The sequence below is a fragment of the Monodelphis domestica genome, chromosome 1 (genome assembly GCF_027887165.1).
Source record: "Monodelphis domestica isolate mMonDom1 chromosome 1, mMonDom1.pri, whole genome shotgun sequence".
NCBI classification, from domain to species: domain Eukaryota; kingdom Metazoa; phylum Chordata; class Mammalia; order Didelphimorphia; family Didelphidae; genus Monodelphis; species Monodelphis domestica.
This window is the reverse complement of record NC_077227.1, coordinates 442,460,049-442,480,464: the sequence shown is the minus strand read 5'-3', so window position 1 is coordinate 442,480,464 and position 20,416 is coordinate 442,460,049. Positions and strand designations below refer to the sequence as shown.

At 33.3% G+C, this 20,416-nt stretch overlaps 1 protein-coding gene across 2 annotated transcripts in view; it reads left to right on the top strand.

Moving 5' to 3' along the window:
* NETO2 (neuropilin and tolloid like 2) overlaps positions 1-20,416 on the top strand; it is a 35,968-nt gene that overhangs the window by 7,284 nt on the left and 8,268 nt on the right. Inside the window, exons 2-7 of one of the 2 annotated variants that reach the window (XM_007474822.3) lie at positions 3,430-3,486; positions 4,640-4,780; positions 5,836-6,084; positions 8,167-8,211; positions 8,298-8,425; positions 11,579-11,807. In XM_007474822.3, the coding sequence (XP_007474884.1) occupies positions 3,430-3,486; positions 4,640-4,780; positions 5,836-6,084; positions 8,167-8,211; positions 8,298-8,425; positions 11,579-11,807 (849 nt within the window). The remainder of the gene's footprint in view (positions 1-3,429; positions 3,487-4,639; positions 4,781-5,835; positions 6,085-8,166; positions 8,212-8,297; positions 8,426-11,578; positions 11,808-20,416) is intronic. The other variant, XM_001370051.5, reaches the window with a different exon arrangement.

Genomic DNA, 20,416 nt, shown 5'->3' with positions numbered 1-20,416 from the left:
GAACATAAAAACTCACACAATTCAATTTAATACAATATCTGATTTGGGAGCCTTTTTATCACAGTTCATTTTACTGGTATCTACTCTGCATAGAAGAGCAGTTGAACCCAAGTTACCTGCCATACTCCCTTATCTTTATTGGTCTCTCTCAGACCAGGACTTTAATGAAAATCTGAGATTTCTCAGATATATAACATTCACCAAATCGGACATACTTTCCAATAAACATTCACTAGATTCCTTCAGAACTCACTCAAGTCCAAGTTCCCATGCTTACACTTCCAGTACTGGGACTATTTCCTGATGCTATTAAATTATCTTGAGAAAGAATAAGCTACCTTTCTTGACACTCAACTCAAGGAACACTGGTTCTCTAAATCATCTCTAACACTTAGTAAAAGACAAGGAGGCCAGTTAGAAGACTAATACAATAATAAAAGCAAAAGTACCAGTAAAGGTCTAAAATAAAGTGACTTGGCAGAGTGAACAGAAGATGTGAAAAATGTTTTGTCAATAGAATTAAAAAGACTTGGCAACTAAGCAGATGTGGAAGATGAGGAAGAAAAATTAATCAACTGTTTAGTCAGAAGGCAGGAAGAGCAATAGGAGTTTTGGTGAGACCAAGGGCAGAAAAAAAGTATAGAAACACCTTGTATGATAAATAATTCCATTCAAATTATACTTGTTCAGTACTAGGGTTATAAACAACTTAAGTGCTATTATCCTGTCATAATGTTAAATTGCAGCAGAGAGATACATCTTAACCTAATTATTCATTGGTATTCCATGATGTCGGACATTCATGGCATTTTGTTTTAATAATTCAGACTGATTATAATGGCTTCATTACAAAGAATCTATTAAATTCTCAGCCAAACTCATATGTTTGTTATGACATGTTACAAGGATGATTAATAATCATTGTTTTACCACTAGGGGAAAAATCAGATGTTTTAGGTGCTCTACAGAGTTCCTCTATATTTTTATAGAATCTTTGTTTCAATGAAAGTTTCAGAAAACTAATTTTTGTGCAATTCTAGAAATGCAATATCAAATGTAATAAGCATTTTGTCTTTGAATCTTTAACTAAAACATTTTATCCCACTTGTGAATGATGTGATTGATATCATCAATTAAAAAAATTGTGTATAGCTAGATCTTTATTAGGCATTGTCTATAACATCTCAATTAGGTTTTTTTTTCAGTTAATTTTTGTCAGTTTTACTGATGGTCCCCAGTTTCAATTTAGGGATTGCTTACTTTCCTCCTAATACTTATACTTAGCTAATATCTTACCTAAACATCTGTTATGCATCGTGCATTTGAAACTTGTTTGTTGTGGGGCAGCTAAGTGGCTCAGTGGATTGAGAACCAGACCTAGAGATGGGAGGTCTGAGATTCAAATCTGGCCTCAGACACTTCCTAACGGTGTGACCCTGGGCAAGTCATTTAACTTCCATTACCTAGCCTTTACCACTCTTCTGCCTTAGAAACAATACACAGTGTGATGAGGGTTTTTTAAAAACACAAAAGTGGTTTATTCATAAGAATGCCCATTTGTCTCATCATAAAAGATGAAAAGAATACAACAGCTAAGAATTATACTTGTCTGAAAGGTGGTACCTCTGCAGCAGAGTTTCTTATAGCAGAATGGATTGATTTCATATTAATTTATATAGAAAATGCTATTTAAAGAATCACTAGAATTCTGTGATTATTAATTTATTTCCATTTTGAATATATTTGCCGTAATAAATGTAGTGATATCTTTATCCCTAAGAGTCAATCCTTCTAACTCAAATATAATTTAGGTGTTAGAATTCACAGAAAGATAAATTCCTTTGTGGTATATTATGTCTTCAACAACAGCACAAAGAATAAAAAGAAAAGAGAAAGTAAGAAACGGAAATGAACTAGAGTAAGTCTATTCCCCCAAACCTAACAATACCTTTCATATAGTATATACTTAGCGTTTCATATTGGAATGGACTTTAAGGGTGAATCTAGTCCAATTTCTCATCCTTGCAGGAATCCTCACTATGTGCTTCTAGATATTCAGCCTCTTCTTAAGCATGTCCAATGACTGAGGACTTACTTTCCCCAAGTGGGAATTCATTTCATTACCAAACAATTTTAATTGTAAGAATTCCTCTGTATATTAAACTAAAACTTGCCTTCTGTAACAACTTCCCATTGGTCCTGGTTAAGTTCTTTGGAGTTACGTCAAATATATCTAATCCCTTTTCTAGTGACAGGCCTTCAGACTGTTTTAAGATAGCTATCATATCTCTCTAAACCTTCTCTCAAAACTAAACATCCCCAGACTCTTAAATTTAAGTTTTAAGTATGTTTATAGTATGGTATCCAAAACTGAATAGGCTTTGGATGGAGTCTGATTAAATAATAATATGGAAGAACCAGATACTTATTTTAATGCAAACCAAAAAGCATTTAGAATTAGTTTTTGGCAGCCACCTCATACTTTTTACTCCTGTTGAGCCTGTAGGTGTTCAAAACATTTAAGTCTTTTGTACTCCAACTACTATTAAATCACTTCCAGTCTGTTACTTATACATTTGACTTTTTTGAACTTCATTGGATGAATGGATAGTTGACAAGTAATATAAAAAACTCATATTTATATATGAAAGTTAGATTAAAGGCATAGTTTTCCATTCAGGGGGAAATGATAATGAAAGACAGCAATAATACTGATAGACATAGAAAATAAAGGTAATTATCATATAATTTCACAAAACAACAAAAATCATCACATTAAGGAGATGGTTTCAATTTGTTCTCTAAAATGTTCACTTATACTATACAGAAAAATCTGTTATGTTTCATTTTCTAAATATAGATTGCATTGTAGCATAGGATTTTCTGCAGAGCTGTGGAACTTCTTTAATTGATTTCTTTGAGGCTGCTGCCCCCTTACTTCTGTTTTTATCATGTAGAAACTTGAATGTCAGAGAATCCATATGAAATTTAACTAGCATAACACATTCAAGCATTACCCACTGCACATGGAAAGACAATATTGCATTCCAAAGATAAAAATTAAATTTTAATTTTAAACATTCTATTTTAAAATCTTTTTGAAATATAGTAGACTTGATTCAAAAGTTTACTGTATCAGTAGTATTTTTTTAAGATTTTAAAATTTGTGCTTTTTCTATCCACAACTAAGGAATAACCATTTTAAATTCATACTTCAAGTACACAAATTGAGTACAAATGAGATTTTTAGTGATTTTTCTAACACTAAGAAACTGAAATACAATTTTTTTAAAACTCTGAGGTTGAAGGCTATATAATTAAGAAATAATCTTTTTTATTCCTCTGTTTTGCCATCAGTTTTTCCTTAGAAATATAATACATCTTTAACTGCAGTTTTATTTTAATATGTGTTTTCTATTCTTTCACTAGTGTTGTTAATAACAGTACTTGTAGTGGAAGGCATTGCTGTGGCCCAGAAGACCCAAGGTATGGCATTTATGGTGACAATTTCTAATATATACAAGATAGTGGGATGGGTTAATAGAAAGTAGTCTAACTACTGAATGCTGTTTCCATAATTCCTCTGGTTGTTCTTGTGACCTAAGGCATTCTGTCAACATATATGCCTCAGTTGACTGAGTTCAGCTACAATTAAGCAAAGTAAATTGTCAATAGCTATTCTTGCCCTAGTTTATTCTGGAGTCTGTTATTACTAGTGGCTTCTTGCTCACAGAAGTATGCACAAAATTGAGTAAGAGTCTTTAAACATAAAGTAGGAAAAGAAACCCATTTTTGCCATAAAAACAGACTGGGAGACAGTATGGCTTACTGGAAAGGACCCTCAATTTGGAATCAGGGCATCTTTTCAAAATTTTGGTTCTATTATTTACTTCCTGGGTCACCTTGCTCAAGCCATTTAACTACTCTGGGCCTCAGTTTCCTTATCGGTAAAATGAAGCGATTGAATTAAACTATCTTTCAGATTGATTCCAGATCTCGATTCTATGAACACAAAAGAACTACCACACCCATAGCCCTGCAAACCTGTCCAAATGTTCTTGGATATGAAAATAAACCAGTTGAATTGCTTTAGTTCAGGCTTTCATGACAGAGTTCATGTCCTTTCCTATAAAATCTCTTGATTTTATTTAATATTGAAATATACATGGGAATGATATCTGAAAATAACTGCAAAAAACTTTAGTTAATTTAGTTAGTTAAAGTTAATTATTTCCCCCCACTGGCATCAGAGTAATGTCTTAAGTTATAAAGTAATGATTCAGCAGTTATTTTTCCCCCAGGACTGAGAATTGCATATTAACAGGTATTTGGGAACAGTTTCTAAGATCACAAATATCTTATTTTCCCTGTCTTCTATGACTGTAGAACATTTCAATCTTTCTAACATAGTACACAGAAACTTGTATCCCTTCACTCTTGCTAAGATGGGTCAAGTTTATCAAGGGTGATATTTAGCATGTCTATGAAACTCTTTGTTCAATGGATAAAGTTTCTGTGTGTGTGTGTGTGTGTGTGTGTGTGTGTGTGTGTGTGTGTGTGTCTATGTGTCTGTGTGTATTTTGTTGTTGGGGCAATTCGATTAGCTTTAATTCATAGGACTTAATGTAATTTTTTTAAGATGGACAGAATATTGGAATTAAACATATCCCAGCTACTCAGTGTGGAATTTGGGTTCGAACCAGCAATGGAGGTCATTTTGCTTCTCCAAATTATCCTGAATCATACCCACCAAACAAGGAATGCATCTACATTTTGGAAGGTATTTTAAAATGTCTCTTTCTTGAATCTTATCATTGATTATATTAAACTTATAAGGGTTGATAACATAATATAGTTTTAACCATTTTACATCAAATTAATTTTTATGTGCTGATCAAACAAGTAACAATAAATGACTTTAAACTTCAGACAGTTATAAAAAATATATTAAGTTGTACAGAGGGCCAGCTAGGTAGCATAGTTGATAGAGTGCCAGACCTGGAGTCAGGAAGGCTTATTTTCTTGTTGTCAAATCTGGCCTCAGAAACTTACTAGCTGTATGACCTTGGGCAAGTCACTTAACCTCATTTACCTCGGTTTACTTATTTTTTAAATGAGCTGGAGAAGGTAATGGCAACCACTCCAGGATCTTTGCTAAGAAAACTTCAGATAGGGTCACAAAGAGTTGGATATGACTGAAACAAATGAACAACAAAGACATTTCTGGGTTTGTTTATTTTTTAATTCCTTAAAAGAACCTTAAAACTAATAAAAAATTGGTTCAACTTTTTGTCTTCCCTAGTATCAATATTAATGAGAAATGTTTCTGAGAAACTTCCTTAAGCATTACTGAAATAATTTACTAGACCCTATGCAAATTTCTGTTCATAATCCTCATTATTTTTCTTGCTTGCATGTTCTCCTATTTGGCTTTCATTGATCCATTATATTTCATGAATTGAATATTTGCTTCTTGAAATCTTGATTCCAATAATTCCAATAAAATATGTTCAGGCAATATAATAAATAATATATGCTGGAGGGAGAAATTATTACAGTTCTACAGTGAATATTACTATAGTTAACATAAGCTATGTATTCTGACCTACATTCTTTATAATGTTTAAGTTATTAATAAATGCAACTGTGGGTTGCCAATTCCTCTTTATTTATTCACATTGGCTCCAAGCATATTATTTCATTCATATTGATGTCCTTGGATGTAAAGTATTGACTTGGCAGTTATTTCCACTTTTTTACCTCTTAGATCTTTTCAGTGTTTGTACATTACATATTTCCTTCTTTAAAACTGTCCCAATTGACTCTGTATTACAGCTGCTCCACGTCAAAGAATAGAACTGACCTTTGATGAACATTATTATATAGAGCCTTCATTTGAGTGTCGATTTGATCACTTGGAAATTCGAGATGGGCCATTTGGTTTCTCTCCACTTATAGATCGTTATTGTGGTGTAAAAAGCCCTTCATTAATTAGATCAACAGGAAGATTTATGTGGATTAAATTTAGTTCTGATGAAGAACTAGAAGGACTGGGATTTCGAGCAAAATACTCTTTTATTCCAGGTAAGGGTTTCTATTTCTCTCCCACCCCCAATGATTAATTATCTCAAAACACAGAATAGTAAGGGTAGAAAGGAGGTCAACTAGTCAAACTGTTTCCATCAGTACAGAGGCAGTGCTATAAAAAATTTAGGCAGAACCTAAAGAAAGTTACTTAGTGGACACATAAGAGCTTAAAATTAAAAGCAAGCCTTCTAGCATCAATTCTGTACTGCTTCAAAATATTGATATTTATTGTTATCAGAAAATGTCACAAAAGTTTCCCTGCCTCTTTTCATTTATTCACAATAGCAAACATCTAGAAGAAACAGGGGGGAAAATCACCCTATCATTTCTTTTATCCCCATGATTCCAAACAACTAGATCAGTTGATTTTTTTCCCCTATTATACGAATTGACAACTGCCTTTAGGATTTATCATTCAACAATAACTACTGATCACTTTCAGTACAAAAAAAAGCATTCTATTAAGAATTATGGGAGATATAAAAAAAATGAGAATCCTGAAATCAAAGGATTTACATTATATCATACATAGTTATTTTTAAGGTATTAAGAAATTTTAAGACATTAGCATATCACAGAAAGATAAAAAAGCTAATTAGAACTGGAATTTGAATCCTGGTTTTCTGACTCCCAGACTAATACACTTACAAGGAAAATATTTTCCCAAAACTTTAATCTTTTGGTATATATTATAGGCTCTGCATTTTTCATCTACACCAAACCCTATTAAAAAGAATTTCAAAAGGAAGAATACTTTGGTTAAGAAAGGGATCATCGGACAGCTGAGTGGCTCAGTGGATTGAGAGCCAGGAATAGAGACGGGAGGTCCTAGGTTCAAATCTGGCCTCAGAAACTTCCCAGCTGTGTGACCCTGGTCAAGTCACTTGATTCCCCCCCCCCCCCCCATTGCCTAGCCCTCACCACTCTTCTGCCTTGGAGTCAATACACAGTACTGATTCCAAGATGGAAGGTAAGGATTTAAAGAAAAAAAAATTTTAAGGGATCAATAGGGAAATAATTAATTAGATATATTCATTCTTTAAAGAAGTAATGTAAAAGAGGCAGCTAGTAGCACAGTGGATAGAGTGCCAGACCAAGAGTCAAGAGGATCTGGGTTCAAATTGACCTCAGATACTTCCTAACTGGTTGACCTTGGGCAAGTCATTTAACCCCAATTACCTAGCCCTTGCTGCTCTTCTGTTTTAGAATTGATACTAAGACAGAAGGTAAGGTTGTTGTTTTTTAATGATAGCAATTTTTTTCCAAATAGTATGTCAATACAATTTTTCAATATTCATTTCCTGGTATTTTGCAATCCATGCTCTCTCTCTTACTCCCTCCTACCCCTCCCCAAGAAGGCAGGTAATGTAAAATAGGATATATATGTGTTATCATATAATACATATTTCCATGTTTATCACAATGTGAAAAAAGGCACATATTGCTTTCACTATAGAAAAATTCATGGAGGAAATTAAATAAAGAATAGTATATCTCAATTTACATTTGGACTCCATTCATTCCTTCTAAGGCAGTGGATATCCTTTTCTTGTCATGAGTCTCTTGGAGTTATCTTGTATCCTTATCCTTGCCTTATAGATAATAGTTAAGTCATTTACATTTGATCATTACACATTATTGTTGTTAAAGGTAAGGGTTTTAATTAAATAAAGAAATTGACAGATGTGCCATGTCATGGAGAAGAGTGGTTCTTAGATATCTGGGGAACATGATTACTTTGGCAAGGCAAAATATCATGTGGATCTACTCTGCCAACTTCTGTTTATCATGTAAAAACAAGCTTATACTTTACTAGAATAAGGCAACTTGGTGGTTAGCTTTTAGGCTGAGAAGCCAAGACATTATGTTCTAGTAGACAAAAATAAATAAACAATAAAATTTCCATGAGAAGAAAGAAAAGGAAGATATTTCATGGTTTAGAGAACAATGTAAATGGGAAAAGCATGGGGAATGTAAATAGACCAACAAGAAATACAGTTATAATTAAATTTGCTAAACTTTGAACCAATTCTCAAATCTTTTCAGCACAGTGATTGATTGTCTTCTTTTCTGTTACAGATCCAGACTTTACTTATCTAGGAGGTATTTTAAATCCCATCCCAGGTCTAGTATGATATTACAACTTTTTTCCTTATGGCATTTGTAATGAGGCTTATTTTCCATTAACATCATTTATGTGTTCCCTCTAGACTGTCAATTTGAACTCTCTGGAGCTGATGGAATAGTACGCTCTAGTCAGGTAGAACAGGAAGACAAAACAAAGCCTGGACAAGCAGTTGACTGCATATGGACAATTAAAGCTACTCCAAAAGCCAAGGTATTTGCATAAAGTCAATTATTCTAAGTAAAAGACATTAGCCATGATTTATTTCATATGCTACTTTGGTTTTAATAGACTTTTGGAGGCTATTATATTTGTTAATATGTATGACAACTTTTTTAAAAAGTCAATTTAACAAATATTTATTAAAAACCTACTGTTAGCCTAATACCTTAAAATTGTCCAAAATATAAAGTTTGAAGGTTAAAGACTAGGGGGCAGCTAGGTAGGTCAGTAGATTGAGAGCCAAGCCTAGAGACAGGAGATCCTGGGTTCAAATAGGGCCTCAGATACTTCCTAGCTATGTGATTCTGGTCAAGTCACTTAAACCCCACTGCCTATCCTTTACCACTCTTCTGCCTTGGAACCAGTACACAGTATTGATTCTAAGATGGAAGATAAAGGTTTAGAAAGAAGAAGGAAGGAAGGAAGGAAGGAAGGAAGGAAGGAAGGAAGGAAGGAAGGAAGGAAGGAAGGAAGGAAGGAAGGAAGGAAGGAAGGAAGGAAGGAAGGAAGGAAGGAAGGAAGGAAGGGGGAAGGGAGGAAGGGAGAAAGGGAGAAAGGAAGGAAGGAAGGAAGGAAGGAAGGAAGGAAGGAAGGAAGGAAGGAAGGAAGGAAGGAAGGAAGGAAGGAAGGAAGGAAGGAAGGAAGGAAGGAAGGAAGGAAGGAAGGAAGGAAATAATACAAATCCACTGAAACTTTTAAATTTGCAAATGCCCAACTTTTAAAGTACAAATTACTATATAGCACATAAATCATGGATCTTTTAATGGGTGATAACCATATGTTACAGTTTTGAAATTGCTCTTAAAATTTTGATTTCTGATTATATTTCATTTATACTTCTAGGAATATTGAAGTAGTTGAAAATTTTATCTGACAGTATTTGTTATCATATAAATCATCTTTTAAAGAGCTTATAGGTTATGTATTTTCAGTAATTTATCTGTTCAGAATATAAATTATCTTAAAGAAAATTATTAAAAGTAGGAAGCTTATTTAATATTTTTTAGAGTTAGTATCATAGAAACTAGCATGTCTTTACTCAGTTGAATGTATTTTAATTAGTCTTCATTTCAAACTGAAATAGTAATCAAGTTCTTTTTGAAAAATTTAAAGGATAAAATGGTAATGGCCCCAGTTACTCTCTTTTTTTAAGATGAGGCAAATTACTTAATCAGAATAAAAGATAGAAATATTGCCTTTATGATTGATGTTCAAAAGAGCAAATAGAGAGAGATTTAATAATAATCTAAATAAAACTCGAGTCTAAAAAATATCTACTTACAAATACAAGAACAAGAAATGAAAGAGAATACAGAAACCATTTTACAGGTAAGAAAACAAGCTTAAGGATGGTATGACTTGGAAATGGTTGCATAGGTAGGAAACAACAAATCTAAGGCTTGCATTGAGGTTTCCCAACTCCCAATACAACATGACCTCCATTATACTATACTCCAAGCAATATTTAATTCTTTTTTTAAATATAACACTAGTATGTAATTGCCAGCTAAATGCATTGCCCTTTTCATCCATACTATTTAACTTTATTCTAAAGATTTCATTTCTACTTGTAGTTAATCATATTTGTTTTAAGTATTTAATTATTGTTATGTTATAGGAAGGTAGAGCCATAGCTAAGTTATAACTTTCAAGACTAGTTTAGCTGTACTCACAAGTACAAATAAATTGTCTTGTTTTCATGTATCCCATCATTTGTCTTTAGAAGTAATTTCATTAGGATTATGACTCTTAAGTAGCATTAATTCTGATTTGGCAAACTGGCATATGTTTCCTTACCTCTGATAACAGCAACACAAAATATAAACATTTTAAATTTCATAATTTGGATTTATTGATTTTATGCTTAAGTGTGATATTTTATATCACTTAATAATAGACATAAATAATACTTTTATGAAGATTTTCACTATTTTAAAAGATAATCAAAACACTAGATTTTGAGGTGGACATCCTGTTGTACTACAAGATTATCAGTTATCACTACTATCATGCATTTGAGTAGTTGTAAATTCTTCATTCACATTAAATGGAAACATAACGTGGCAAAGTAAACTGTACAAGCTATATTCTAATTCAAAGAAGTAATTTTCCCATTCCATTAAAATATACTTGGGGAATGAAGTACCTACAGTGATATTTATGTTTATAGACTTACTTGGAATTTGTGGGCTTGATGTGGCATTATTATGCTATATAAAGACAATAGGATTGTATTCCAGTTAATCAAACAGTGAGTAAAACATTAGTTATTTGCTCCATTAAATCGAAGAGAATTTTCTTTACTAAAGCATTTTTCAAATTGAGCCATCTGCAAACAAATCATGATCTGAGTTGAAGGCATAGGGATAATCCATTCATAGATTTTTAATCAGATCTTTCTATTTAATAATTTATTGTAAGCTATGTTTTAATGTCCTTAACACTGAAACTGACCAGACTGCTTGTCAAGTTACCAAGGATGTTTATATGTGCAAAAAACAAAGTAAAAAGAGTTATGCCCAGCAAAGAAAGTAAAAGAATCAACACCTTCATATTCCTTTTCTAGTGATGTACCTATAAACTGCATTCCCCCATTCAGAATTAAGAATGTCCAAAGTGGCAGAAATTCCCCATATCACTTGTATGGCAATAAGAAAATCTTATGCCATATATAAGCAACCACGAAAGCAAAGTAGGAAACTCACAAGCAGCCCTGAGCAACACAGCAGGTATTTTAAGTAACAAAATGTCAGATAATAGGCGCCATGATAACATTTGAAATAAGAGGGATGTAGGTTTTTGAAAGACTGCTAATGGCAACTACTTTCGTGTTACAGATCAGATTTCTTTCCCATCTGGAATAAAATCACTGGAGTCAAAAGTCAGCTGTTTTAATAATTTCCTCAAAGTACAAATACTGTGTTTCTTCAGTTAATCAACTAGACCATTCTAAGGTGGAAGTATTAAGTTTAGTTCACTGCTCAGTTAATTATGATAAGCAAAATAATTAGTATACACATTGATTAGACATTCAGTTATCAGAATCATTCACTGTCCTTAACCATTACCATTTGATAAGCAAATAGATAGAAATATTTTTGTACAACTTCAGTCAAAAGCACATTTCATCTGTTTGATTAACAGATTTATCTAAGATTCCTTGACTACCAAATGGAACATTCAAATGAATGCAAGAGAAACTTTGTGGCAGTGTATGACGGAAGCAGTTCAATTGAAAACCTGAAGGCCAAATTTTGCAGCACGGTAGCCAATGATGTAATGCTTCAAACAGGAATTGGAGTGATTCGAATGTGGGCTGATGAAGGTAGCCGGCTTAGCAGATTCAGAATGCTATTTACATCATTTGTGGATCGTAAGTAAAGAATACATTCCCCAAAGCAAAAGCTGTGTGAGATTTTCTTCATAATCTTTGGACAGTCAAATATATAGATATTGGGGGCAGCTGGGTGGCTCAGTGGATTGAGAGTCAGGCCTGGGTTCAAATCTGGCCTCAGACACTTCCTAGCTGTGTGACCCTGGGCAAGTCACTTAACCCCCATTGCCTAGTCCTTACCACTCTTCTGCCTTGGAGCCAATACACAATATGGACTCTTAAGACAAAAGGTAAGGGTTTTAAAAATAATAATAATAGTAATAAGTAGATATTCACTAACTAGTCACCTAAGAAATTCAGATGATCTACCAAAAAACTATGTTTGTTATTCCACCAAGTCATATTTTTTTCTTATTATTTGTGCATAGTTCCTTTGGGAAACTAAAGGCATGAATCATAGAAGTCAGTCAAAATTATTAGGAATATTGGCTCTGATTTAAGATTGATACAGTACTCAAATTAATCCACTAATTCTGTCTATTCTCTTGGAATCAAAATTCTAAAGCCCAAATGCTTCATGAATACCTCACAGGGTTTTTTTTTTTTGAAAGAAATGAAGTTTCAATTGACCATAACATTTAATGTTATTTATTTTTCTTTGGAACTAGGTTGACAAATGAGCCTAAGGATAATAATTTTCTATAGATTATTAGCTAAAAAATATATTGGGTAGGATCAAAAATTAACATCCTATACCAAATTATGCTCTTTATCAAAGAATGTATTATAAGGTTCTATATTACATTCTTTTTTTAAGATGCTGGAATGAAGTAGCATATAATAAGAGAAATAAATATTAACCTCCGTCTTCTGCCTATTTCATGAAGATGGTGTTAAGATAAACTACATGGTTTCTGTAAAGCTATTTGAGCCCTTAGGAAAAATAATGTTTTACATAAGTATAGGTGTATAATTCATCAAATTTTAGACAATAAACTATTTTTTATCATAGTTTTTGCCTTCATGTGATCCTTCATTAATAGTGATTTGGGGTTTGGTAGTTTCATATTGCTGCTTTATGATTGCATATTTATATAGTAAACTATATTAAAATATTACTGAACTATTCAATCTGTCAAAATAAATAATTCATTTGAATTGCCACATGGTGATTTGGGCTATGATGTTTCTGAATAAATAGTAAAGACAAGAAAAATCTGAAATAACCAGTTCCTCCATTTAATATGTATTTTCACTCAACAAACACTTATTGGGAAACTATTATATTTAAGTCACTGTGTTGGATATTGTGAGAGGTCTAAAAATTCATATGGCACAGCCCCTGCCCTTAAGGAGCTTTCAGTCTAGTGAAGAGTATAAGCCATGTATATAAATAACTATAATACAGGTTCACAGGGTTGGATCAGCACCCAAACTGAAGAGTTCCCCTATCTCTTAAGATCATGGTGATGTAGGTCATTGTTCTCTTACTGAATTGGTATGCCCTGAGGCATTTTGGTCCATGAACCCACTCCTGGATAACTTTCTTGTGACTGAGGCTCTATTAATTATCCATTAGGCACAGTTCTTTACTAGTTCAACAATGTCTATGATACAGAATTCTTAGACACTCCCAAATTTAAGTCTTTTTGAGGACCCAAATCTCCCATAACTGATTATCCCCCCCCCCCTAGAGATTACTCCCAATAGAGAGATAAACAAATTCTAAATATAAACATTTTAAATGTTTCTGTAGCTTGTGCCTATGCTAATGTATGTAAAGAGCTAGCCCAACCCTAAAACAATTTTAAAAGGAAAAAAGGAAAAAAACCAAGTTTTCCTCCTCAAATGGGAAATATAACCCCAAATGATCTCCCTACACATGAGCCTCTTCCAACATGGATTTGGGGTTCTGTAGAGGTAAAGGCCTTATTCCAGATGAAAAGCCAATTTCTCTAATAAATCACTGTGATACTTAGAGTAATCCTAAATGGAGATCTGGGGTAAGACTGCAGTTGATGAGAAATCAACCCCTCACCCCCACACACGAAAAAAAAGCAAAACATATAGTATAAGTTTCTCTCAAAAGAAAGAAAAGTACTTGGGGGTTTCTAGGCCATTAAGCAAAATATATAAGGGGTTAAAAAAATTGTAGGTGTGATTGCTGAGCCAGTATCAGTGATCTTTTATATATCACATATGGATGAGGTACAGGAGTGAGGAACAAATGCCTTAAATTTTTTAAAAGGGTGGAAAATTAAGTCTGTAAATTATAGACTAGTACATTTGACTTTTTTTTTAAACCCTTACCTTCCAACTTGGAATCAATACTGTGTATTGGTTCCAGGGCAAAAGAGTGGTAAGGGCTAGGCAATGGGGGTCAACTGACTTGCCCAGGGTCACACAGCTGGGAAGTGTCTGAGGCAAGATTTGAACTAGGCCTGGCCTCTCTAGGCTCTAGGCCTCAATCCACTGAGCTACCCAGCTGCCCCCTACATTTGACTTTGATTCTTAACAATATTCTAAAACATATTATTAAAGACAATGTTATTTAATGTCCAGAAGAGGAAATGATTATCATAAAGATCAAGTATGACTTCATCATGAACAAATGATAACAAAGTAACTTTATTTTCTTGTTGGATAAGACCTCCAAATTAGTAAATGAAGAAGATGCTGGTAGCTTAACTTGATTTTAGCATAGCCTTTTGATAATATCTCCATCTATTCTTGTGGGAAAGCTAGAAGGGTGTGAGCTATGCTATGAGGATTCTGAATAGTTAAATGGCTAGACCCAGGCACAGTGGATAGAGAGCCAGCCTAGAGATAGGAGGTTATGAGTTCAAATATGGCCTTAGATACTTTCTAGCATTGTGACCCCTGCATAAGTCATTTAACTCCAATTGCCTAGCCCTTACCACAGTATTGATTCTAAGGCAGAAGGCAAGCGTTTTAAAAAAAATACAGTTTTGATGTCATCTAGAAAGGAGGTTGCCAGTGGGGTCTCCCAAGGGTCTGTGCTTGCCCTCTACTATTGAATGCATTTGTCATTAATTTGGATAAAGATATAGGTGGCATTCTTATCAGATTTTCAGATGACACTTGAGAGAAAGTTAAACTGGAAGACAATCAGAATATTAATAAATCTCCACCAGCTAAATTTATACTAAATTTAATATAGATACATAAATGTAAAGTCATGCTTCAATTTAAAAAAAATACAAGTACAAGATAGAGGAGTTATGACTAAACAGAAGTACTTCTAAAAGATCTGTGAGTTTAGTAAATTGAAAACTCAAAATGAGTTAACAGTATGATATGTCTGACAAAAAGAGTAATCTAATCACCAGCTTTCTTAAGAGGAGCTTGATGTCCAGGGCTAGAAAAGTGATAGATAGCCTTCTGTACACTCTTTCCTGGTCAGACTACAACTGTAGTATAATATCCAGTTCTTAGTGCCACACTTCATGAAGGACACTAATAAACTAGACAATGTTCAGAAGAGGACATTTTAGCATAGAGAAAAACCTCAAGATAGCATATCTTATAAGAACTGCTTGAAGCAAATGAAGGTGTTTAGCCCAAAGAAAAGAAGATTTCAAAAGACCTTTAAAGTGTTTCTAGGGCTATCATGTAGAAGAAGGGAGGAATTAGACTTGTTCTACTTGGGCTCACAGAAAAAAAGTTAGAAACATTGGGTGGAAGTATCATAGAAATATTTAGATTTCATTTAAAGAAAACGTCTTAATAATTACAGCTATGGAAAATAGGAAATGTGCCATCCCAGAAGGCATAGTAGGCTATAAATTACTTGGGAAAAAGTAAAATACCTAAATGTATTGACCTATACACTAAACCATGAAACTTTTCATACTTCAAAGAAACCTTCTTTGAAGTTATATATCTTTTTGCTTCAATAACTGTCTTACATAATTGGCAAGATTTCAATGCATAGTTCTTAATTCTTCGTCATGAAATCACACATTGTTTTCATTATATATTAAGCAATATACAGACCCAGTTTTCCAAGCCTAGTCCTTAGATTTTCATTGATAGTTAAATCAGGCAAGTACCTGGTGCACTGAAGCACATTTATCCCCAGTTCTCAGATGTATTACTTAACCTTCTGTGATAAGTGGCATGGTGCTAGGTCATGTTGTAGTATTCAGTTTCTTATATGGAAATTTTTAGGATTCCAGAACAATTTTTCTTTTCAGTTTAAATATATAAGTGAATCCTTTCTTCAGTGGTATCAAGACATTTAGATACCAAAAGAAGAAATCCCCAACATAAACACAAAGAGACTGACTCCAAAACATCTACATAGCCAGATGAATCAAGAGTTTTAAATGAATTTTAAAATGTTTTTATAAATGAGATGAGAGCATTTTAGGAGAATTTTGAAAAAGAAATAAGCACTATGGAAAAAAGAATTGGGGGAAAAACAGCTTGGCACAAGAAGTTTAAAACCTTGCACAATGACAAAGGAGCATCTAAGGCTGTTATCATTTAGTCAAAAGAATTTCCAGAAACAGGAATTCTAAAAGAAGGGGATTACTCAAAGATATTTAAACTAGACAATATTACAGAAGTGTTTTGTTTTGCTTATACATATATAGCTCTTTAAGTAACATATTAAACTTTATTATTGTTGCTCAGTTGTTCAGTCATGTCTAACCCCATGGACAAAGTCACTGTAGGGTTTGCCATTTCCTTTTCCCGTGTGTTCTCATTTTGGATGAAAAACTGAGGCAAGTCTCAGGACTGGTAATTGTCTGAGGACAGACTTCAATTTAAGTCTTCATGATTCCAGGATTGGTATCCTATTCACTATACCAGTTAGTTGCTCCAATATGTTAAAACTAGTAGGCACTTAATAAAGGTTTTGTTTAATTGAAATTTAATTATTCTTTAAACCTTGAACAAGCAACAAATTCCTTGAAAAATTATAATTGACCAAATAGAAGCTACTGACTTCATGAGGCAACAAGAAATATTAAAACAAAGTCCAAAGGCAAAAAAAATAGGAGAAAATGTAATCTATTTCATAGGAAAAAGCAACTAGCAAAAAGAAAAAATGCAAGAAATCTTAAAACTGTCCAGTTTTCTTAGAATCAGAGGACAAAGTAGAAAAAGAAAGAATCCACCATTTACCTCTTAAAACAAATTCCCAAATAAAAACTCCCAGGAATATCATAATCCAAATTTAAAGCTTCCAGGTCCAAGAAAAATACACCAGGCAGTCAGTCACAAAGAATTCAAGTACCAAGGAGCCATAAACAAGATCACACATGATATAGCAGCCACTATTATAAAGGGGTGAAGAATTTAGAATGTAATATTCCAGAAGGCAAAGAATATAGGTTTATATCCAAGAGTAACTTGCCCAGAAAAACTGAAAATAATTTAATGGGGACAGGGGAGATGAATCTTTAATGAAGCAGAGGATTTCCAAGCATCTCTAATGAAAAGACTAGGGTGTGGGGAAACTTTGAGATTCAAATGCAGGAGTGAAGAAAAACATAAAAAGGTAAGCATGAATGAACAATGATAAAAGGAATAAACAAGGATAAACTATATATTCACTTAAGTGGAAATAACAAATTTATCTCTTCTGATCTTTAATCATTATCAGAGTCCATAGAGGAAGTCCAAATAGACATGGTCTGGGAGTGGTTCTATTATCTCTTAATGATCTTAAGAATGGAAAGAGAAAGGAAAAGGAATACAATTTGGGCGGGGGGGGGGGGGGAGGGATTTGGGGGTGTAGAAAAAGGAATATTAAAGAAAATTATCTTGTATAATTAGTATACAGAGGTAGGCATCTATACAAATAAAAAGTAGGGTGGAACATGGCTGACCTTTGAACCTTATTCTCATCTGAACTGGTCAAAAGAAGGAACAATAAATAGAGAATAGAATACACAAATACATTTCAATGGGAAAGAAAGAGGGAGGAGGAAGGAGAAAGAACTAGACAAATTCTAAGGATATACAAAAATATAGCTCTATACTACTGCGCTGAGCATTTATCAAAGTATTGACCAACAGATTCCAGAGGACCAATGAGACATGCTATTTACCTCCTGATAGAAAATTGAAGAACTCAGAATGCAGAATAAGACAAATATTTTTTGGACATGGCCATTATAGAAATTTGTTTTGATGGCTATACATATTCATAAGGGGTTTGTTTTTCTTGTGGTCTCAATTAGGATGGGAATAATATGGTGACTCTCAACTGATTAAAACAAAATATATTTAATATCCAAATGATTTTATTGATAGACACTTTGTAGTCTAATGAAGATGCTTAGATTTTACTTACTTAAGATTTTACTTTACTTAAAGACTTTACTTTACTTAAGATTTACACTTCCTTGGACTTCTTGTGATGGTCTTGGAAAAGTCCTAAATGAAAAAGTGAGTTTCACAGTGAAAATTACCTTTTTCTAATCTTCAACACTTGAGTTTTTGTTATCTTGCCCATGATAAGCATTTTTTTTTCTTCTAAGCAAATCTTAGCAGTTTTTTTTTTTACTGGTCTTATTCCAAATTTAAGAAGTAAATGTAAAACTTACAATGTAAAATAATAAATTACAATTTCTTTAGTTTCTAGGTCCCTGAGAAGAGACTTCATTGCTTCTTGGGGAATTGATCAGACTTTTTCAGTTAATTCTTGGAATTTCTTTTTGTTTTTGAGAGTATTTTCCTTTGCACTTCAGTACAACAGATGTTTCTTTGTAGGTGTTAATGATACCAACAAATATTGCAAAATCTCTCATTTCTGACAGTTATTGAAGTGTGCTATTTAAGAACTATACCTTCTTCACATTTCTTTAGTATAATATAGATTTTTTTAAAAAACACGAAAAGACAAAAAAAAGAGCAATGAAATTCCTATATGTAATGAAATTCAGCCTGTAACTGAGAAAAAAACTAAAGAAGGAAGGGAAGACCAGCTCACTCTGACTTAATATGGTCCAGATCATATGTTCTGAGATGGCTTAGTCTCAGCAGAAACATATACAAATGACCAATGTCATCACAAAAAGAAACTTTGTACATAAAAACAATTGCTTGTTTCAAGTAATTCTTGCACTACTTTTAATAGGTTCTCCCTGTTTCCCAAAGACTGGATGACTATTTAATGGATATGTAGTAAAGCAAAGTCCTTTTTTCAGGGTTGTTCTAGATAACCACTGAGTTCTCTTCCAATTTAGAAATTCTATGAACTAAGAAAACAATGCTGAAAAGGAAGGTTGGGCTAAGATCATGGTAGACTTTGAATGGCAGGCTATCATCTTCAGATTTTATTCAGTAGGAAATGGAAGGCCATTGATGATTTTTTTAATATATAAGTCTCATAATTAGTTGTACATCCAGCAGAAACAATATCCAAGATGAATTAAAAGGAAGGAGTTGGACAAGTTTGAGACTTTTGAAATCATTTAGACAAAAGATGAAAGTCTAAAATATGGAAGTGGTCCTGGAAAGCAAGAGACGGTACAAATGTAGAATTGGTAGTGTTTGGTAATTTAGTTGGGTGTAAGGAAAATGGAAAGGTCTCATGGCAGTTAAACCATGAGACTTCCAGCCAATGAGAATGGTTGTACTTGTAGAATGGTAAGGAAGATCAAGGCGGGGAGAAGCATATTTAAGGAAGAGGGAAAGATGTCATTTGAATGTGGAAATTTTGAGTTTAAAGTATTAGAGTGATATAATTATGTATTTGTGTGTGTATGTAATATATATGGTAGATTCAGGTAAGATATGTCTGCCATGCTGTTGGAACCAAGAAGCAAATCATTTCTTCAACAAATGTTGCTTATTGTTGTCAGTATGGACAAGGTCTAGTGTTGTGATTTTTAGAATTTAAAGACTTTCATAAACTTTCCTACTACACAAAGAACTGCAGTTAAAACAGAAAATAGCCATTTTAGTGTATCTATTCTTAACATATACACACACATACCATTTGTTGATATCTTTACCCTTAGGGCATAGAAATTAATTCACATTCATGAATTATGAGTTTTGGTAAGTCTCTCTACACACATATTACCTCATGCTGCCAACTCAGTTTACAAGGTATAAAGAGATCTCCTCTTTGAAAAAATCTTCTATGTGTATTAGCTAATCATCAAATTTAAACACAAGTTGTCAGACTGCTACAGATTGAGCATTTGTTTGCCTTCTAGCTTGAAGCTCCTAGACTTGTAACAGAATAATCAAAGGACCAGAAAATGAATCTGGTAGGGGGCATCGAGTAGGGAAGAGAGAAAGAGAGCATGTAGTGTAGATCAATAGGGAATTTCATGGATTTTTATGAAACAAAGACTTCCAGTTTGAAATTCTCCCTGTGATAAGCACCTTTCAGATCTCTAAACAGTGAATTTACATGCTCATTATTTTCAAATCATTGGGCTATTTTTAGACTTCTTTAAACTGTTAATGATTTGTAATTGTTACTAATCCATCCATGAAAACAATCAATATTTCTGAAAAGGTTTATATAAATGGACTAATTCTGCATGACAGATTCTTCACGCCTACCCATTGCAGATTGCAGATGTGACTGAAATAGCATAACTCAGCTAAGGGGACAATGCAGAATAGCAATCGATGGTGTTTGGCTTCTTCCCAGG